Genomic DNA, 22,690 nt, shown 5'->3' on the forward strand with positions numbered 1-22,690 from the left:
GCGCTCCACACTTGGAAGAGTTTTCCCCCGGCCATAAGGACCATAACGAGGCAGGAGGAGCGCGGGACCTGCACGTTCGGGTAGTTTGGGCCATCACACACGAAAGGGAAGAAAAAAGAAAGAAGTGCGAAAGAGGCCAGCGAACATCCAGCGAACATCTTTTCTGGGGCCCTCCTGTGTTTATGTCCTTTTCTTCTTTTATTTTCGTCTACTTTTTTGTTTCCCTTTCGCTCGATCAAGTGGAAATAAAAAAAGAAAAAAGGGACAGAGAGGGATTTACGTGCACGGGAGGAACACAAGGAAAAAAAAAAAAGGGAAGTCCGCCTAGGATCACAAGACTTGATAAGGTTCCTCAATATATACGCAAGGCCCCCCCCACGTCACTAAAGGGCGGATGACGCCAGTCAGGGTCCCCCCACCCAATAGCCAATCAGCCGAAAATAGGCAATCAAGTGCAATAAAAAGACACATTTTCTACACGCGCAACTGGAACGTGCAGGAAAGAGGACAAAAAAGAAGAAAAAAGGAATCAGTTTCAAATCTTTCTGCCACCGTCCAATCAGTCGATTTTTCTACTGTCAAAAAAGAAAAATGCAAATCTGCTTATCATATCATTTTTCAACATCACAAAAAAAGGTTTCATGCGAATTTTTGTTCCCCCTAATAAAAAGAATCGATGGCAACTGAATTTTATTTTTCAGGTATATTACGCAAAAGACCGCAGACTTGACTTTGGTGGTTTTTGGGTGGAAAACCTGCGAGTTGCGGAAGCTCCTGGAATCGCAGCCAACACATCGCCGACAGTGGAGTATATCGTCAAGAATTCATCACGACAACCAAACTGAACTTTTTGGGGCGTCTTTCGACTACTGCTGCTGCTGCTGCTGCTTCTGTGTAGTCGGTTGTAGGACGTGTGTCTGCAGGCGGTTCTCGGCAGTTTGCAAGACCACTTAAGGGAATTGGAGCGAGACTGAATAATTTACGATTTAACGAGGGAACGTCAAACCCATTGAACAAGTCCTTGCGACGCCAAATAATACATTTTTTTCTTTTTAAATTATTCTTTTCTCGTGAAAAGATGATGATGTCATTTTCGGCTCATCGAGGCTAACCACCCATTCTTATCTCTCGTCCTCCACCGTCTAAAAATAGTCGAAATCTTTTGTTCCCCATTTTTACCTTCTTATAGCGTTTTGAATTTGTACGAGGATTGATTAATGGCACTTGACATTTTGACGTTTTCCCATTCCGCGGATCTTGCATGACATCTTTAACTGCTGAAAAGGAGATTTTTGAAAAATATAAAAATCATTTCGAGTCGAGAGCAATCTTAACAGCTTCTTCCTGGAATCAGCTAAACCAAACGGGGATGTTAGATCGCTGATGATATCTCAGCTCGCGATAAGTCAAATCAATAAATAGGAACGTGATTCCGAATACGAAGATATAGTGTATTTTTATTTGTACTGCATGTATATAGGCCTCACCGACTGCAAAAATGTATAAAGATCGAAATCATCGTCATCATCTCTTTAATTATTTTATGTTTTTTTTTTTTTAAATTTCGTTTGCGAATTTGTAGTAATGATTTTCTTTTTGTTTTCTTGAAAGAGATTTTTTTTGCGGTTGATGACTGATGCCAGAGATAATATACATGTATTGGGATTGGTGGAGCATAGGCTCTACGATATCTAAGCAAAAAATATTTGAATTTTTGTTTTTTTTTTTTAATCCATTTCGAATTTCAGGTTCCGGAGAAAAAGAGAGGCATGACATCAATACAAAATTTTCTTTTTTTTTTTCTTTTTAACTTTCCAAGTGGGTGTGGTTTTTCAGTTTTTTTTTGTTTTTGTTTCTCGATAGGATTTGTTTGTTTTATCGGGGGAGAATGGGGATGGAAAAGAAACGACACAATTTGAGGACCACACAGAGACGCACACAAACACTTATTATTTTATTACTATGACATACGGTTAGAAGATTTTTGAAAGAAACTCGACACGTTGGGGGGCGGGGGGTGTGGGGATCGAAAATGAATTTCCTTTGCTTGCTTTTTCATTTGTTTTGCGTAGTACGTGTGAAATGTGTGTGTGGGAGATGCGCGCGCGCTCAATGGAAGGAGAGAGTTGTGGACTCGAAGGGTGGCGGAGAGTAGAGAGAGATTTTTCAAATTGTTTTGGCGGGGTGATGCTGAACTCGGATTGTAAATTTTTGAAGTAAAAAAAAAATTTCGTTTCCCCAAACAGATAAGTGATTAAGGAGCTCTATACGTTCTAAAAAAAATGCAAACTTCATTTGCGGGAGAAGGGATGTGATAAATATTTTGTTTGTAATACGTTCATCCAGAGACTGGACCAAAAATAATAATAATAGAAAAGAAAAAAAGTTTCACGTCTTGATTGCTGTTACTATTTTTGTTTTCGAAAAAGGACCCGTATGTGATGCGTTGCAATCAATTAGTATAGAAAAATAGGATGAGAGAGGAGGGTAGGTAAGGTAGATTGGTTTCTGTGTTGTGTAATAATAATAATATTTCATATATAGACGCTTTTTTAATATACGGCGATGCGGATTTCTGTTGTTTTTCTTTTTCTTTTTACGCCATTTAAGAAGAGGAAACGATAAATGAGATGGATTTCCGCTCCGAGGCGAATTTTAAAAAAAAAAGACAATCGACCGAGATATATAAACGAAAAAACAGGTTAAACAGATGAGGGTTCTGTAATCGGACGCTCCGCGAAATTCCTAATCATCTAAACTAATCGCTTCTATTTCTACTCCGATACGCGACGATATTTTACGACGGTGCAATAAATCTTCTTATCTTTATCTCTCATGTAAGACGATGCGAAAATATATAAACGATCGACTGAAACGCGAAAACAAAAAAACAAAAAGAAAGAAAGAAACAATCTTATTGTACTACGCGGTATTATTATTTCATGCCGAGAGGGAATATATAAGACCAAACGAACGTTGAGGTACTTTAAGCATATGGGTTAGATTTGTTTTGTTTTGTTTGTTTTTCGTTCTTATTTCACGAGAAAAGATAAAGAGAGAAAAGAGTTTACATTGAAGAAATCAACGTGAGAAAAAGGAGAAGACGGTAGAAAAAAGAAACTTTGCCAACCACTAAAAGATCCGAGAAATAAATCAAAGAAAAAACAGTTCCCTTTAAAGACTTTGCGAAATCTTCGAGTGAACTTTTATTTGTCCTCCTCTTTTGTTATGTCTCGAACTTAACCCACAGTTTAAGCTAATGAAGAAGGAAAAAAAATGGGTACTTTTTTTTTTTTTTGTCTTTTTGAAATTTTTTAAACAAATATGATCAATGCGACGTTATTGAGGTAGACACAGTTTCATTCCCATATTTCAATCAACCCACAACGGTAATAATAATAATAATAAAAAAAGAAAGAAACGCGAAAACTCATGGGAGAGGCCCTTGTCCGCTTCTCCATCCAATTGGGAAGAATTTATTTTGATGAAATAGACAATAGGGGAAAGAAGAAGAAGAAAAAAATATTGAAGAGTCTCGGGCTGCATGGGCAGGGAGAGATAACGGGGAGAAAAAAAAAAGAAAAAAGTTGAGAGACAGAGACGGGATTGAATAGTTTTCCTTTTTTTTAGACCCCCACACACCCACAGAGAGAGAGTGAATGTGTGTCTGGCACGGGCTGGTGAAAAATTCTCTAGGGCCATCATCATCGACGTCGAGAGCGAAGCGTCGGTGGAGGAGACATTTGACGTCGTTCGTATCCTCCGTGCAACTTTTCTGTCTTTTCCTTCGGGACTTGCCAGTGAGGGAAAGCCCAGAAAAAAAGGGAAAAAAAAATCTATTTGTCAAAATTGGAAGGGTCCCCAGAAAAGATAAAAGAAAAACTAAATAACTAAATATTAAAAAAAAAAAAAAAAAGTTGCCATAACGTTGGGGAGCAGTAGTACGTGGCGGATGGAAAAGGGAGTGGCTCACTCGGCCACGGGGGTTGAAAAATGAGAAAAAACAGACGAAACGGCGGTCATCCGAGAGAAAAAAAGAGCTACGGAGCAAGGAACATTCAGGAGGAAGAACGGCGACGGTTCTCCTTATTCTTCTTCTTGTGACAGTATACACACAAGAATTCTAATCTATTGATGGATGTGTCTATGTACTTTACTTACAGTATATAGTAGTATATATTATATGAATGGAGTCGATGGGCAAGCGAAGCTGAGAGGGAGATTGTGTGACAGAGAAAAAAGAGAAGAGAGAGAGAAAAAAAAGTAGTTTTCTTTTTTATAAGGTACTTTCTAGAAGTAGCAGGATGTGTATATGTATATATTCTTCATGTATAAAATAGGCCCGAGAACGTTTCCAATTGAGCTGGACAGAGGCCTGGACGGCAGTAAATCTTTTTCCAAAAAAAGAATAAAAGAAATTTTCTTCATTTTCTTCTTTTTTTAAGAAAAAAAATTTACAATAGTTTTACCAAAAAATTTGTGTCTGCCATTCATCTCTAAAAAGACATAAATCTATATATAATATATGCATCCTTGTGTTGTACTTTTAGTTTTATGTCAAAATGATTCGTAGCGCAATGTTTGATTTTTCTGGTCATCGAAAACGAGGGGCGGTATTATTCTCCCTCCCAGCGGGGAAAAGAAATTGAAAGAAACGAACGATAATTAATCAGAATATTTAACGGATAAATACGTTCACGGACAAAGAGAAAAAGACAAAAAAAAACGGTCGCATTTCTCTAGAGATTGTCATTCATTTTACGTGAATGACGCCACTCTTCCAAAAGTTTGTTTTTGTTGTTGCCTTCGATCCTGAATAGAATTCAAAGAAAAAGAAAAAAGAGGATGGAGAGAAGCGAATATGATTTACAGCTGGGGCCGGAATACAATAGAATAAAGTCGTTCCTTGTTGATTCATTCCATCGGCGGGGGATTTCCGCCAGGCGGACCCCGAATGAGAATCCCAATCCAAACACACACGCAGAGACACACACGCAACGAAATTTGTAGAGTCTTTCTACCCTGTTTACACGAGCGAATGGCATCGTCGACGAATTAAGCGAGGCAAATCGAAAGATGGGTGGAAAAAAAAAGGAAAAGAACAAACAAACCAGCAATCGTCATTCATCCATCGCAATCAAACTCGTTCACCTCCCAGCGATTTCACACAAGCAAACTCGACGAATATAAACTGTACAGGTACTCAACGACAAACAACAAACAACAGAACCCGACAAACAAGACGTAACAAAAAACAAATGTTTCTCACATTTTTTCTTCTTCTTCATCTTTGCAAAATATTTTTGTACGCGCTTGTCATCGAATATTTTGTTTGCATGTCTGTTTTTTTTGTACTGATTCAAACCCGTCTCTCTTAAAAATACGAAATCAAAAAATGGCATCCGCACACGCGCAGGAGAAAAAAAAATAAACAAAAATGTCAAAGCCACACGACGAATTTTCTCTACAAGAGGCACAAAACCCAAAAGCGCCGCTTGTCGCCAACTACAACATCTTCGAAATGATTTCTCACAAAAAAAAGGGATTCGCTCATTCAACGCGACGATGATGAGGGGAAAAAAAGCCAAAAAAGGCGACAGAGAAAACAGGAACTTGATTGAGAAGAAGAAAAGAGAAAAAGTTTTAACCTAGATTTGATCGATCTGCCACTCTGTGAGGAGAGATCAACAATTTAAACGGCATGAAAATAATTTTGTTTTTTTAAAGATCGTCGTTTCCATTTGATGGTGTGGGTCCTATTCTATGAGTTGATGATTTCACCCGTAATGAATAAAGGGGTTGAATGTAGAAAAAAAATGGGTGGTGATGGGGGAACATGGAGAGGAGAGCTGGGTCTAATTTAAGAGCTTGAACACCGACAATTTTGTAAATTATGAAGGGATTCCTGTTCTTCCTGAGATGAAAGAGTCCAGCATGAGGATTTGATTTCAAATATTTTGTCTGTCGCTTTTCGTTTGTTATTAATAATCTTCTTTTTTGTTGTTTGCGAGGTTGTTTGTTTGATAGGCCAAAATCGGTCGAGCATGTTGGGAGGGGCGGAAAAAAATATTTTAAATAAATAAAACGTCTGACCGGAATGATGGGAAGGTCACGAGTTTTGATGCGCTTGACCGTAGTGGGGGGGCAGAGAGGTAGTTACGAGCTGCGGTGATCATTTAGTAACTACAGACTTAAGATCCTCTCAATCAAATGTAACGGCATTAATGAATAATCAGGGAAAATGGTAAATAATTAACGGATGAGGTGCTGAGCGAGAGGAGTATCTATAGCTTAAGAGAGAAGGTGGTGGTGGTGGATGTGGAGGAAGGTGTGTGTGTGAAATTTCAGTTTGTTTGACACCAGTCGACGATGGAGTGCAATCGGAGGTAGACGGGATCGGAGGGCGCGCACGCAAAGAGCCGAGCAAACGTCACGAAATATTTCAGATATAATGAATGAATGATTATATAATAATAATATGTACCTTTGTAAACTAGCGAGTTCATAGGGATCGGAGGAGCGGTAGGAGAGGTATTTCGAGAGAGAGACAGAGAGAGAAACGGCTGCATAAAAAGGATGGAGGAAACAGGCCCTGAGAACGGTGTGTGTGTATGTGTGTGTGGCAGAGTTGAACCCGGTGAGAAAGGGAAATCTTTTCTCCTAACTGCAAACCAAAAAAGATTTCCTCGTCCTCCGCAAACGCTGGTGCTGGGATGCGGATGAATCCAAATGTCCCGGGACAGTCAACGACGAACTCAACGGACCGACGTCACGTTCATGGGCGTCTGCGAGTTGGGCGTCGGCGACGAATCCTCGCGACTGCACTGACTGCCGCTGCTGTTGGACTGGGACGACGAAACGTCATAGTCGTAAGTGAACTGGTGCTGAGGCTCCTTGTCCCCCGTCTGCATGGCCGTCTGATCGGGCGGCTGGGCCGCCGCCGACGTCGCAACCAACTGCTGCTGCTGCTGTTGGACGGCTCCCGAAACCTGCTGCATCGACGTCCGGTGGTGGTCAACGCCGGAGCGCGGGCGAATCATGGGCGAACACTTGACTCCAATCGCCTGGCAACGGTTGTTACTTCGGCTCGACCGAGTCTTCCGGTTCATGACTCGCCTATACGGATCTGTTGTTCAAGAAAAAGCAATAAGTAAATGGCAATTTGAAGCTTCGCTTCATCACGCTGGACAAAAAGAAAAGAAGAGAAAAAGCAACAAAAATAGACGATGACTCGTATTGACTTTCCAATTTTCTCAGTTGCTCCTGTATTATGACTTATCACGTTATTTATTATTTAAGGCTATTGTTTGAGCTGGAATAGTTTATTCTTAGTCGTCGTCTGTATCGTACCTGTCCTCATGTGGATGCACCAGAGAATGGCAGTCAGTGCGACTCCGATGACAAACGAGGCCAGGGCGATTCCCACCGTTACCTCGGTGGAAACACCAACGAGAATGACTTGCTGGCTGCCGGGCTGCCCGTTGCCAGTCAGGAGGGAACCGGGTGATGTCGTCGTCTCTCCAGCCGTGTTGATTTCTGTTCAAACAATTTCTCGATTATTTATCATCTTTTCTTCTTCTTCTTCTTCAAGAAAAAGAGAAACAAATGCCGTACTGTTCTGTAGGGAAAAAGTGGCCTTGGCCACCATCCGCAGAGGTCCTCGAACCAGAATTTGCTGCGCCGTCGAAACCGATTCGTCAAGGAAAGGCTTGAGTACGTGCCGGCCGCTGCAGTATTGAGAGGGATCTATGCACTATAAAAGATGGGAGAGAAGAGAAACGATGAAACGAGCTGATTAAGGATTTCCGTTGCACAACTGCAATGTCAGGCGAGTGAGGCGGGCCACAAGAGAGATTAAAAAAGGAAGAGTTCAATTACCATTTTCAAGTTGCCTTGAACTTTGCTGGGCTGGTTCGAGCACAGACCCAATTTGCAGTGAATGTAGAGTTGGCCCAAATCGGCGTAGTCCTTGGAAACCTGAGTAGGGCAGAGAGTAGAGAGTAGATGATAGGAATGTGTTTTGATGTTGTACAGGACATTGCGCAACCGGCACGCACAGATTTAAATAAACAAAAATAAGCTTGTCTTCCGTCTTTTATAAGCGGCTTACGTGGAAACTGAAACCTCCGTCCGAGTCGGCGCGATCGACCTGCCGCATTTGGACGGACAGGTCGGCGGGACAAGTGTTGCGGATGAGAATCAATCGCGGTGGTCTCTCGCTGTCCGAGCTGTTCGACACCCAGCACTTTTCCGTCACGATCTGGATGTAAGACACTGGAGAGAGGCGCATGCAATCAATCGATTAGTCAAACTTATTTCAATGGGAAAATATTTAAAAAATGAAAAAGAGAGAGAAAATGTTGTTCCAGTTATTTTACCTCCGTCGATCCAAGTGCGGACGTGCAGGGTTTCGTCAAAAACCACTTCGGCCTTGCTGGCCTCATTCATGGCGCCGGTGACAACCGGAATAGTCCACTCCTTGTTGCGATGGATCTCCATATGGTAAAGCTCCGTCTGACCCACTGGCAAATCGACATCGGTGTCCTGTCAAAAAATAAAAACCATAAAATTCCAATGAATGTCGAAACTGCCTTCCAAACAAATTCCCACATACCATGACGTTGTCGTCATCCAACTTGTCGCCAAAACCAATCGGGAAATTGGGCTCAGAGTGGCACTGGATGGGGATGGCCACCTGTCGGGCAACACTCGACGGATAGCCGTCCAGTCCCGAGCCCTCAAAGTCTTCGTCGTCGTTCTGTGGGGCCTGGGCGGCTCCCAACTGGATATGAACCTGCGATACAAGAGCGTCAACGATGATAATCGAGTGGGCAAAATGGAAATTTAAAAGTTTCTTCAAATGTACCGCATTCGAGTAGGTGGTCAGTTTTCCGTCGATGCGCGACGTGCTGCCACAGGAGGTGACGTGGGTCCTGACCGTCCAGTGAGTGGCATTGCGTTTGCCGGCACAGCCGCGGTCGTTGAGAAAGAGTCCGATGACGCCCAACGCTTCGGCCATGTTCCTGGGCAGAGCGGCCGTCAAATAATTCGATCCGCATTGAACGCGTACCGACTGCTGCAGAGTCCAGGCCACACTCCGTTGCGATCCGGTTCCTTTTATTTTATTAAAAGAGAAAAAAGATAAAATGAAAACCCTCACGCAATTCACACAGGGTTCATTAGCATAATGGAAAGCACTTGGCACTTGTGTAAGTTTATAAACGCCCATCCGCCCTCCCGACAACAACAACAAAAAACTAGACACAAGATAACGACATCAAAGGATTGAAGCATTTTTGACATTACACCAACAACAAAATGAAATTTGGGAGGGGGGGGGGATGTTAATGTGCTCGTGTCCAATGGCCATTTATCTCACTCACTGCCGGCCGTGAATTGCTCATCATCATACCTCGATTGGGCGTGTGCTGCTGGCCGTAGCCACCGCCTCCGCCACTGCGCTCCAAACTGCGGACGCCCAACTCCATAGAAGGTGAACTGTGGCTGGCAGCTCCGCTGAGGCTCTCGACTTGTTGTTGTGGCGGTGGTTTGCCCGCATCTTCAATAAGCACGTCGACCGAGATGGAGGGGGGGAGAGCAAAAAGGAAAACGACGAGGGCGGATACCCAAAGAAAAAAGAAAAAATACAATTAATAATTATAGGACAAACAAAAAAATTCATTAAGTTTGTGAGTCACTCGGAAACATTCTCTCCCCTCCCTCCCATGACTGTGTGCGCCCCCAGCGCTCACGCAAGACCCAAAAAAAAAGAATGAAGACGTTCTAATTAGCTCCGACTTGTCAGCCGCCGTGATGGACGAGACACAGCTGTTTTCCAGTGAATTGAGCGGATAGGGGTGGTGGTGGGAGGGAGACGATAGACGAAGGAGGAAGAAGAAGAGGACGGATGAGACGAGCGACAACTCTCAAATGGACCCCACATTCTCTCTTACTCGACGATAGAAGGCGGAGTTGCTGCTGCTGCTTCTTGCCGATGACTATCTCGATGCTGTTGGTGGCCGGCGGCGCTTTGACATAGGAGACGGGCGGATTGAGATCGGCCGTCACCGTCAAGATCAAAAGAGCGAACTCTGACGGTAGATTCCAGTTGCTGCGCACGTCGGCCTGTTGCCGGGCCGAAAGTCCGCCAATCTCCACCTGGTGCTCTGCCAGGATCAGGAGCGAGCCCGTCAGGACGGGGGCGGAAGAGACGATCCACACGACAGGTTGGGACGATTTGAGAACCAGGGCCACATCACGCGGCTGACTCATCTCCTCGTCCGCCCATCCACCGGCCGCTAAGTGAATGTGGACGCTGCTGCTCCCGTTGATGTTGTTGTTGTTATTCTTCTTATTCTTAGAGTCTTCGGCCTGGCCGTTATCCAAATCTATCACGTGAACGTCCCTGTTCCGACGGGGGGTAAAAACAAAACGAAATTGTAAAATCAGCAAGTTTTAGTTAAAACATAAAAATCTTCTTCTTCGACGAGTCGCCGTACTTTGGATAGATGCCGGCCTGCTCCGTGTGAAAACAGCCTTCGACCGGTTGCGGCTCCATTCTCCTGGCCTGGAGGACGGGACTCGGGTTGGCCGTATCGTAGTCGCAAGGCGGAGGAGAAGCGCTGGTTCCGTTGGCGGCGCCGGACAGAGTCAGACGAAGTCGAAGCTGGGCACCGCCGGCGTCCACTTGACTGAACGTGTGAAGAGTTTTGAATCGGCGCTCGACGAAGCGCAGCAACGCATTCCGGCCCTCCTTGGGACGGTTGATGACGCCGGCCTTCAAATCCGACAGATCCAGCACGGAATTGCCAGTCACCTTAAATATATTAAAGCAAAAGAAATCGGTTAACTATTATCGACAGTCAAGCCGGGAACCAAATTAAAAAATGAAAAGAATACTTACAATAATCGCGTGTTGTTGCGAACTCGGGTCCAATCCGCTTCCCAATAGCCGGACAGTCCATTTGACATTTGCGTCAGCAGCATCGAGAATGAGAGCTAAGCGCGTGTTGGCCGGCTTGTCCGACCCGTCCACTTCCAGCATCACCGAACTGGCGGCATTCGTCAGGCGGATGAGATGGACCTTCAAACCAAATCAAATCGAAACAAGCATTGATTATTGAATCATCGATTCGATTAGACGCTGACCCAATTGCGACACATTACTGATTGATTCGAGAAGCCAATTAACTCGGGGTCGAAAAGTTGTTGGTCGTTACAAGTTAACTTCCGATCTTACTACGTGTAGTTGGGGGAGTGGTAGGGCGGTACGCCAAAGCAAACTTTCAATCACGCAAAGTGCCGCTACTAGAAACTAGATGGCGTTTAGAGTTTTGGCTTCCATAATTCACTATAACGGAAGGAATTACTACCATTTGCTATTACTACTACTTATATACGACTATTATTACTCTTCTACTACTACTACGACCGCTAGTATTACAACCATGGCCTGGAAAAAGGGAAAAAAAAATCTAATTACATTGATGCCCCCCTTCTTCTCTCTCTCTCTTTTTTTTTTCTTCCCTAGTTCTACTCGGCGATTATGGCGTCTTTCCCAAACCACATCATTACAGTAAAAGGTGACGAGAGTCCGTATATATTACTACTACGCACTACTACTAGGAATACTACGTACTACTACTACTACTACTACTCCAAGTCCTCTTACTACGATTCTACGTCTTAGAACTACTACAAATACTACTCGCCAATCTCATTATTTCCTCCCGGAGAGAAACAAAAAGTCATGGCAACCTCATTTGGCTTCCTCAAACAAACGCAAAGACGCACACACACACACACACATCGCGCGGCGACATTCCCAGAGAACGAGATTTGTCTCCCTCCTCAACGCCCAAGTCATAATTATCGGCAACGGGGCAAGGTTTCCATGGTGCTTCTTCAACACCCTCAGCTCTATCTTCTTCTCCTGTGTCTTAAGACTTCGTGTCAACCCCACCCACACCCCTTCAGCGTGAAGAAAAATATATAAAAGAGAAAGAAAACATTGTTTAGGTTATACAACCCAACACACTATACTATATACTAGCACTACTAGGGTGATACACATATAATCAATATGACAAAAGCGAGAGAGAGAGAGCCAATCCCTTTTTGTTTTTCCAGATGGTTCGTTTCAGAGTTGGGCAATCCTCTTTTCTCGTGGAAAGTTGAAATAAATTTCAACTGTAGAAAAGAAGAAGAAGAAAAGACGAGGCCGTGTTAATCTGTTAACGGGAAGCTGGCACACGTTCGCGGAAAGAGGGAGGAAAAAAAAAACCCAAAAATTTTCAAACGACCGAAAGTGGCGCGACCTCCCAGAATTCAAACAGCTGACGCCATACGGCTTGCACAGCAGCTCGTCGGCAGAGAGAGAGAGAGAGAAAGACCATCAGGAATGAAGCAATCAAACAAGCAGCACACAGCCAGAGAAACAACAAGACATGTCGTCGTCTCGTGTCCAGGCATGGCGCGCATTCGGAATGAATGTCGAGCAAAGAGAAAGAAAAGACTAGAAAATGTCGGGGGGTATAACAAAAACCAGATCTGCTCGGACTCCTTATCTCTTAAGGTTTTTTTTTTTTCTACCGAGAACCGCCGCTTCTATCAAAACCCAATTTCTCAGAAAAATCCAACAAGACCACACGGAAAATAATAATAACAAAAAAAAAAAAAAGACACATCATGAAGAAAATGATAAACAACCAACGTCAATCAAAGAGAGGAGAGAGAAAAAAAGAAAATAAAAAAGGGATTTTTGCTGGTGATTTTCTGAGAATGAATTTTTCTTTACCTCGTGAGTGGCAACTACACCGGACCGGTTTGAACAGCCTCGGGTCGGTACGGCCTCCTCGGCCTGGCGCCAGGCCTGAAAATGACGGGTCACCAGAGGCGTCTGCACGACGCAAAGATCCGGTCCGGCTCCTGTGTGTAACGAAACAAACAAAAACAAACAAGATTGCGTTAGTTACAACTCTGTGCCACTGTTTGCCAATAGCCCCCGTCGACCAACGGCCTCCATCTTCTCAACTCGGTGCAATTGAATGTAACATAAACAAATTCAATTGAATTCAATGAAGAGAAGAAGGAAAGAAAAAAGAAAGAAAAGAGCGTGAGAAGTGAGTGGCGCGCTGGCTCGTCCATAATTTCGGTGTTTATGCCCGGGACGGGGTAAATGTAGTGGAAAATGAATTTCAAACTGGTAGTCAGTTTTTTTCTTATTCTTCTTCTTCTTTTGGGTTGTCGCGGCCAATAAAAAAGAAGCAAGAAAAACAACAACAACAACTCCAAACAGGGTAAACACACGTAGGCAACTCGGTTGGGAGAGGAGGGAGCCAAGCGAGCGCCATGTGAGAACCGATGGAGAAAAAAGTCCATGGGCGGAAGAGAAAGAAAAAAAAAAGACGGTTTGGTTTTGGTTGGAATCATCTCCTTCCACGTTTAATGACGACCGAGTGTGTATGTGTGTGTGTACTGCGCAACGGTAATAACCATAATCATAGGTGGGACCCGGTGTGCGGTGGCGAGAGCGAGCTCCGACCGGGAGAAAAAAGAAAAATAAGAAAAATATCGTCGAAAAATACACACACACACACATGATGTAATCATGGTATTCATTTCAGACCAATGGGCGAATAGTGTAGAGAAAAAAGAAGAAATGCGTAAATATCTGACAGCTTCCTATTTCTTCATTTCTTTCCGTTCCTGGTGTTTGCTCCTGGTACATTTTATCCGACTAGTTCTTCCTGCTCCCGAGTAAATAACCGTAATGATGCGTATGCATAAACATTGAACTCCCCAGGAAAAAGAGAAAAAAGGGAAAGGAAATGCAAATAAATCAAGCGTCTCCGCCTTCTCCTCATTATCTGGCTTCTTCATTCTCTGCGGTCCCGAATAAAAACTCGCAAAGGAGGGGGGAAAAATAGGTGACATTTTCCGAAGGGTTGGCCCCTTCAAAATTGAAGCCAAGTCCGGGGCCAAGTTATTTGGGTTTTCCTCCCCATTTGGCATTTGCCTGGGAAAACAAAATTTGAATAATATGAAATGAATCTAGGCGATTCCAGTTTTAAGTCTCTTCAATTCGACAGGAAAATTGGAAAAAAGAGGAAAAAAATGTGTGGAATTGTTATTACGTCATTAGCGATTCCTCGGAATAAGTAAAGAAAAAGAAAAAACAATCACGAAATACCAAACATTCTCAATCGAACCGGTTTTCCTCTTCTTCTTTCTATTTTCAATTTCTCTCCCGAGGTGGTGGGATTGGAGAGAAACGACTGTTAAGTCACGAACCAAATTACAATTGATTAACAGCTCCCCTCTCTTTTTTATTTCGGTTGGAATTTGACTTTTTTTTCCGGTGTTGGTCGGGTTAGTCGTTTGCGAGTTTTGACCACTTGGATTGATGAGATTATTTTTTGCGTCAAATAAAACTAACCGACCGCTCGGTAAGTTTCTTGTCAGATACAAATTGAAACATTGCGTCATACAACGAAAAGCTCTGTATGTGTAAGTTGGTTGGCTAACGGGACCCGTGGTGCGGGTGCCCTTCGGGCGTGAATAACCGAACAACAACAACAACAACATCTGCATTTACCCTTTGGATTCAGATTATTTCTCCTCTAGATTCCCTTTTTTTCTATTTTAAATTTAGATTTTCTCATTTGAATCGAAAGTCACCGAAAGTCAAAGAGAGAGAGAGAAAAAAGATTACACGCGCATTCAAGGAAACCAAAATATTTGGTTGGCTCATCCGTTTACAAATAAATGAGACGGATCGATTACTTTCCTCCTTCGTCCGGCACATTCAACGGGGCAATGACAGACGAGAGTAGAGCTAGAGAGAAAAGAGATAAGTGAAAAATTGGTGTGTGTGTGTGTGTGTAGTGGCGACCGGATGCGTCTACTATTACACATCTATCGGCAATAGCGGCGGCGGCGGCGGTGGTGGTGAGGGCCTTGTTTCTTCCATCACTTCCGGGCGCCAGCTATTCGAGCGAAAACCCCCCTCCTACGAGTTCCCCCCCCCCTCTTCCTTTTCTTGGGAGAGGGAAAAAAGAGAGTCGAGGGACATTGGAGAGTTTCCAGTGAATGGCACTTCTCCGATGATTGGTGCACACAAGATGAGGAAAAGAAAAAAAGAAAAAAGGCAAAACTTGAGGCTTTTGATGTTGGAGCTTTCTCCCGTCTCAGAGTTGTAAATGCGGACGTGGCCATCGCTATCGGCACGTTCACACATGTTTCAATACTTTCCAAGCTCCGCCTATTCCCCCACCTCCTTCACGATTCCTCATCCAGTCCTTCTTCTTCCATCGGCTAGTTTTTGCGTCACAGCAAGGTCGCGACTTTCCCGCTACGCACTTGTCATTTTGGGCTTCATTTCCCATTTTTGACTGTTTCAACAACAACAACTGACGGTTGGCGAAGGAGGTGGAGAACAAACTTGGGGGCTGTTGATCCGGCGGTGGTTATACGTGCGTGGTGGTCAACTGGTCATCCACCTTATGAATGTTGTTATGTTACGGGCGGGCAGAGTGGGTGGAACGAGGTTAGACGGCCAACCGACCGCTAGGCAGATTCCGCACTTGTATTTTTCTTTTTTTTTACGGTCGAGCGGGCCGATCGATCCGCTTCACCGAAGAGGCGTGGCCCAATCCGCAAGCCCGTAGTTCATCACACACACAGCCAGCAAAACCCCCCCAAAAAATACGACGCAAAAATCGACTCTAGCCACCTTTTTGGCCGGCTGCAAAAAGGAACGTATTAAAAAAATTTTCAAAAGTGTTGGTTTTTGGGGTCGCCTGCCAAATACGCATTTTTCAAAATAGGTAATCACCTGTGTAAATGAACCGGTCCCACAACCAGAAAACAAAAATCCCGACGTATCTAAAAAACACAAGAGGAATGTTTCTTTTCTCCTTTTAAAACGGACTCGTTCAACTCTCTTTTCTTTTAATAATTTAAAAAAAAATAAAAATAAAAAACTTGTCACATTTTTCTTTTTTTCCAGTTATGTTTACAACAACAAAAAGGCTAGCGATTGCCACCTTCTTTGGTATTCATTCAGTTCCCCCCCCCCCCACTTCTTCTTCTTTTCTTATCGCTTTGGCTGTCGTCTTTTCTCTTAGGTTCATTCCATCATTTGATATGAGTCACCGGGTCCGGCATGAAATAAAACGCACCGCAACCAGCTCGACTCCAACCAATCGACTCGTTTTTTTTTTTAAGTTTTTGGGTTTGTTGTTAATTCCTTTCTTCCGTTGATATTTGGTACGTTCGCAAAGAGCTAGCGCGGGACCGAGAGGAGCAAAATATTCCTGGCCGTCAAAAGCACGCCACGTAATTCGTTCGGGCGTGAATGAGGAGAGAGAGAAACTCAAATGCGCCCGCTAGCGTCGAAATGCAACAACAACATTTATTCCTTCGTTGTTGTTGTTTTCTTTCTCTGCGCAGTGTGGCAAACAACTGGAGTAAAAAAGTGGAACGGACAAGAATGTTTCTTTTCAGGCGCATTCCTTCTCTCCTGCTGTTGCTATTTTTTTGGTTGATGACCATATCAAACACGAGCAGCAGCAGCAGCAGTCGGTGACTACAGTCGTCATATAATAACCCAAGTGGCGCAAGCGCATCTTTGGAATTTGTTTTTCTTGTCATTTTCTTCTTCAAAGAGACAGAAAGAAGAGGCGGATAGAAACGCCCGTGGCATTTGTTTGTAACTCCTTATTTTCCATTTGAAATAATAACAATATCCCTCCCCTCCTAAATAGAGTTTGGAAACAAATGGAAAAAATGTTAGCAATTCGCCAGAAGAACGCTGAGCTATTTTTCTGTTTTCTGTTGACTCTTTTTTTTCTATCCAGGAGAGAGACACACAGGCAGAAAGGGAGACGACTTTTCGGTGCTTCACTCTTCCTTATTTGGCTTCCATGCGGATGTAGCAGCAAACAAAAACAACAGCGCAAACTGACGAAACCTTTCACAAAACTTTGCATCGAAAGATATGTGGGTTACACACATTTCTTCCTATTTTTTTCCCCAACGTCGCATTACATACAAATCACATTCCAACCCCCTAACCAATTTGATGACACAAAAATGTTTCACTCCCAAAAAAAGTAACACCGGGACGGATGTCACCACGGAAGAGACCCGGAAGTTTTTCTTCGGGAGTAGGCAACTGGATATAATTCATGAAAAGCTTATTAATTTTTTCGATCGTCATTTGCCTATCGCATTTCTCTCTTGGAAGTGAAGGGCGCGAAAAGTCTCCCCCGAGGGATTTATGTAGGAAGGAGTCGCATTTCCTCGTACGTCAACGTACAACTGAACTCACTCGACGTGTCAATTATAAATAAAGGCGTCCCTTTTAACTTGGCTTTCCCATTTTTTTTGTTTTTTAACTTTATTTTTAGACTCTCCGTCGCACTCCGCCTACTTCATGATGAATCGATGCGAGCACGAGAACGTCGAGTATCCAGGCCATTAACAATAACAACAACACACGGAATCGACATACCCGTCCCTTTTACCCACACACGTTATATTACAAAGCAAAATACTTTTCGGGCTGCAAGTCAAAACGTTTCGCCATGTTTCTCTGTGTGTATGTACATCGGAGTGAATCGTTGTTGATTTTTCCTTTCAAAAAATCTTTAAAAAAAAGAAGAAAAATACAAGACGACGACGAAACGGTACGCACATAAAGATCACAGTTCTGACGTCATGTAATGGGTCACGGGGGCGGCACTCAATCCTATCCCATTACAGAAAAAGGTATAGAATATCCGTTGGCCGTTGTGTGTGTGCGTATACCCCGTCGGTGAAACAACAAATCTCTTCTTCTGTTTGCCGAAAAATTAAAAAAATATCGCAAAAATAAAAAGAATGATGACAATTGGACAAGCGACCACACACACACACACCATCAGGTCTCGTTTTTCCTTCCCGTGGTTTTGTTTTTTTACCGCCAGCTTTTGTTTCAACAGAAAAAAAGCTTGAAACAACAAGCGATTCACTCAGATGGACAAACACACACCACCTTTTTTCCCTCTGCCCAGGTAACTAACCAACTAACAAACACCTGGGAATGGAAACCCTTTAGCTGCTTCTCCTGCAGCCTCAAACTCGAGGATGGCAAATGTTTGCCAAACCTTTTCTTCTTCTTCTAGTCAAATAGACACGACAAGAAGAAGAATCTACGTGTGGGTGGAAATGTGTTAACAACAACACATAACCTAGGCCAAAGAGAAGTGTGTAGTTGTTACCATGGCCTGTGCAAACAACAAAAAAAAAGGAAAAACACACACACACCGTCGCTAAGTGCACGACGCATATTCGTCCATCAGAGTCGGGTATTTATGCAGATAAGACCGGCCACTCTCTTTGGGCTGCGTAATGTTTTAAAACATGGCAGATTTGGGACGAAGACGACTCACGGCCAAATAAAAGGGGTGGAATGAAAAGGAGAAGAAGACGGGGAAAAGTGGCCGTAAAACACTCTTGAAAATGGACTCGTTTACGACTTTTAAGAGTTGAAAAAGAAGAAGAAAAAAGAAAACTTTTTACCAAAGGCTTCGTTGCGGGCGGCGGGACTGGCCGTTGCCATGGATGTCGTCCAGCAACTTATCATCATGGCGGTTACCAACGCCAAAAGGCAGCAGCAGCGGAATATCCGTGCGGCCATCACTATTTTCATCTTCTTCTTCTTTTTGGATGTTTTGAATTTTCTTCTTCTTCTTCTTCGTTCCTGTAACTCCTTTTCGTTCCTTTACGTTTTGTTTGCCTCCTTCTTCTCCCCTACTGGAATCTTCAACCGCGCAAACAAAACGAGAAAAAAAAACCTGTTGTAAACGAGAGAAAAAAAAAAAAGGAGAAATTAAAAATTTTTGAAAGAAAAAAAAAAAGAAATTGAGAATCCAATTTAAACAGCAAAAAGGCAGCTGTGACGCCACGCATGCAACACACGAAAAAATTCCAGGTGAGAACTCGGCTGGCATCCATCAAATGACGACGACGGGAAATGTTGTTGGCCTCGACTGTTATCCCCCCCCCTCAAAAAAACAACAACAACAAACAACCTATCGTGTTGGTTAACAGACAAGACTCTCTCCTCTCTCTCTCTGCGTAATTCTCTTCTTTCAAGAAGATTCTCCCCCCTCTTCATCCAAGTACTCGGCCGACCATTACGGCTGTGTATCTGCTTCTATTAGTCGGGTCCTATCTCTCTTGAACATCCACCTGTTTACTCGTAGCTAGGAGAAGAAGACTCATTAGTCTCCATTTAAAAAAGGGTAGGTTGTTTCGGATACACTTTTCTTGAGCTGGTAGATTTTCTAATGTGAAACAATTTCCCACGTCAAAAGGAAACATAAAACACTCTTGGTGGACTGGCTTTCGGGGAGGAGCCCCCCTGCTACCGCCTACCTGAATGAAAACCCAGCCAAGGAATCGGGCAACGATTAGTTCGGGCACAACTCTCTCTCTCTCTCTCTCCTCCCACCCACACCCAATGACGCAACACACATCAACCTGTGCGGTGGTTCATGAATAAATGACACACGGCTAAAAGTCTTAGCAACCACCAAATAATCAATGAAGAGCTTTATAAAAAACAAAAACTAGTCGGGTTACTTTGGCTCGATCGATTGATTTCTATCGCAGCGAAATCTCCGACTGGTTCCCCCCTATTTTGGAACCATCTCGGTGGACTTGTGTTCCTGTCCAAATTTACAGGTGTACGTATATGCGAATTCCCAAGCCAGAGCGATTGATTCGCTCCCGAGAAACTAAACGCTTCGCCCACCGAAATTCCCACCGTTACATTCACGAAAAATGCTCTTTAAACATATTTAGACGCGGGACCGGAAATCCTTTCCTTTATTTCTTGTTTATTGGGAGCTGAAATGCACATTTTTGACGAGTCAGTGTCAAAACCTTCATTTTTTTAACGATTCATTTTTCATCAAGACGTTGGCAATTTCAGTTGATTTAAAAAACCCGAGTTTCTATTTTTTTTCTGCGCACACCGTTATTAACTACTACTACACTCTTTGATGAGACACGCCGGTGTGTGTGTGTGAAAATTAAACACGGACAAAAAAAAAATTTCGAGAAAATAAAAAACAAAATTCAAATAAAAAAGAATTAAAAACAAAAAAAAAATAATAATAAATAAATAAAAAGATTAACTAACAGATGGCCGGCGGACTGGATTGCCGTTTTCGGACCGCACGAAAAAAAAAGAGGTGAAGTTCTAGCTACATTCCCACCACCAGAGGAGGTGTATATATAAACAGCCTTTCCAGTTTGTTGATATGTGATTTTCACGCAAAAAAATGAAGTCGTCCACTCTTTTTTCTAAATTAATATTAAGATAGGGGGAAAAATGGAAGGAATTCAAATTACAAGCAAGTCAATCAATTAGGTAGGCCAACGGATGTTGCTTCCTATTTTCCCCCCTGAAACATTTAATCCAATTTATAGTTATTATTAGTTATTAGCTCCCCTCTTTTTTAGATTGAACCTCCTTGCTGGGTCCCCACCTAACAACTCATCTGCGATGCATTCCATGACCGACATTCGAACTCTTGTCGATCACGTGACCGCGGATGGCCAACGTTCTGACGTCACAACCTCCTAAAATTCCCCTTTGGAAAAAACAAAATGCCAAACATACTTAAAAAAGTTTCACACATGCAGCAGACTCGCTGTTCTAGTTATCAATGAAATAATTCACTGTCCTCTAACGTAGACACACACACACACACGAAGGACTTGTATCACGAGATTATCCCGACGCCCATCACTCCCCCCTTTCTTTCCCGCCATTGCATTTGGGGATTTCAATCGACTGGCAACGACTCTTAGATTGGGAAATGATTGAATCGAGTTCCAGTGCACACAGTTAACGAGCTATTCTGGCCACAATGCTCGGGAGAACAACGCAATAGTGTCTCGATTCAACAAACGCCGTACGTCATTGCGGTTTGAAAAAAATTCCTCGTTCAGAGCACAAGGAAGAATGTGATAAAGGCATATCTTCATTTGTGTGTGTGTGTGTAAAAGAAAGGAGAACCCATTCATCATCGAGGTCTTGTACTATACGACCAAACCGAAATAAAAAGACCACACACATTGTCCATCGGGCCAATTTCAAGGCAGGAAATTGCATCGAGAGAAAACGATTCAATTTTCTCGTCAGGTTCACACACACACACACAGAAGGAAAAAAAAAAGGGGAAACAACAAAATGGACACACACTCTATATGTACCTTGTGTGTTGTTTCTTTTTCCTTCCAGTCGATGGCTTGAAATTATCTAATTCTGTATCCTATGGCGCGTTGGAATCCAAACGAGTGGACAATGGCGGCTCTACCGTGAGGCCATAAAGCACCCATTTCGGACTGGGGGATAAATCAAATGGTAAAACACACACACACTGCTGTATAAAGGGTGGGTTGTTGTACGGAGGGGTTGTTGTTGTTGTCGGGGAGGGATGTTCTCTCTCTCACTGCGTTGTTGTTGTCAAAAAGGAAAATGGCGCGCGCGCGCGGATGCCAAACAACAAAACACGACGTCAAGGTTTTGCTGCCTCACTCGGCTGTTTTTACTTCTTTTTCGAATGCGAAACAAAAAGAATTACACACGGCCAAGAAGCTTCACAAGTGCCACAATAAACAAAGTGATGGGTTCTTTTTTCTCACTTCGAAAAACACTGTTGTCGATCGTCAAAGAGAACTTTCCTGCACTGGAAACAAAATTCTGACGTCACACTCGACACCAAATACAACACACACGAGTTTTACACGAGTTCGTTAGGTAGATGGTTAATAATTGTCTAATCACTGAGAACTGTACGGCTGTTGTATGGCCCTTTTAGGTTTTTTTTGAATATTTCGATGGAACAAAAAGAGAAAGCCAAAAAATGTTGGTGACTGCTGGATGCTAGGCTGGTTTCTGCGTTACCAGGTTGCACAATCATCAAAACACTTGAGAGAAAATGCACGAGAATGGCGAATCTGCGTGTGAATGTCTTTCGAACGATCGAAACTCAAAAGACACACACACACATACACACGTAAAAAAAAGCCCTTGGAAGAGACTCGAAACGTAGCAACCAACTAAATGGGCGATGTACTCTTTTCTGTTATGGAGGTGGAAACGCAAAAAGAAGCCAACGATCGACCCGCCACCTTGTGGTAGGAATGAAGAAAAGCGTCGTCCCCTCGACCAATCGGCGTCGTTTCCATCTCTCCCCTCTTTCTCCTTGTATTCATCACCAGTTGTGCCAGCTCCATCGGTCCCGGAATGCAGCTATCAGAAAACGAAGCCTCGTCTAACCATTTCGTTTCGGGAATTTTTTGTTTTTTTTCTTTCTCCTTTTACGAATCAGTACGACTCCTTTTCAATGCCCCAGTGTTACGTGTGTATGATCAACTGGGAATCTTCCTCCTCACTTTTGAGAAGGAGGGGAGGTGGAGTCGTCCCCCAAAAGCCATTAAAACATGAGATAGGAATGAGGTGCCTACGACGAGAAGATGGAACGGCCATCTTTTTTTTCTCTCTCTCTTGAGCCTCCAGGCGATCGTTTTTGAGAGATGACTGAGAAATACAATTTTACATTTTCTCTCTCTTCTTGTAAAAAGATACGTAAGAAGAGGAGGGGGGCCATGTGGACCGGAAATAGTTGGA

General features: G+C 43.2%; 1 protein-coding gene across 1 annotated transcript; it reads right to left on the minus strand.

Moving 5' to 3' along the window:
• Nucleotides 1–1,430: 1,430 nt before the first annotated feature.
• LOC124190537 (transforming growth factor beta receptor type 3-like) lies at nucleotides 1,431–22,161 on the minus strand. Its single transcript, XM_046583252.1, has 15 exons — nucleotides 21,271–22,161; nucleotides 18,565–18,839; nucleotides 12,797–12,927; nucleotides 10,904–11,083; nucleotides 10,500–10,816; nucleotides 9,954–10,405; nucleotides 9,413–9,559; nucleotides 8,867–9,114; nucleotides 8,615–8,794; nucleotides 8,379–8,544; nucleotides 8,111–8,274; nucleotides 7,879–7,977; nucleotides 7,615–7,753; nucleotides 7,351–7,536; nucleotides 1,431–7,126 (listed from the first exon to the last, which is right to left on the minus strand). The coding sequence occupies exons 2-15, from the start codon at nucleotides 18,692–18,694 to the stop codon at nucleotides 6,756–6,758; spliced, it is 2,910 nt and encodes a 969-aa protein (XP_046439208.1). The 5' UTR covers nucleotides 18,695–18,839; nucleotides 21,271–22,161; the 3' UTR covers nucleotides 1,431–6,755.
• Between the last annotated feature and the right edge of the window lie 529 nt (nucleotides 22,162–22,690).

The sequence above is a fragment of the Daphnia pulex genome, chromosome 1 (genome assembly GCF_021134715.1).
Source record: "Daphnia pulex isolate KAP4 chromosome 1, ASM2113471v1".
Taxonomy (NCBI): Eukaryota; Metazoa; Arthropoda; class Branchiopoda; order Diplostraca; family Daphniidae; genus Daphnia; species Daphnia pulex.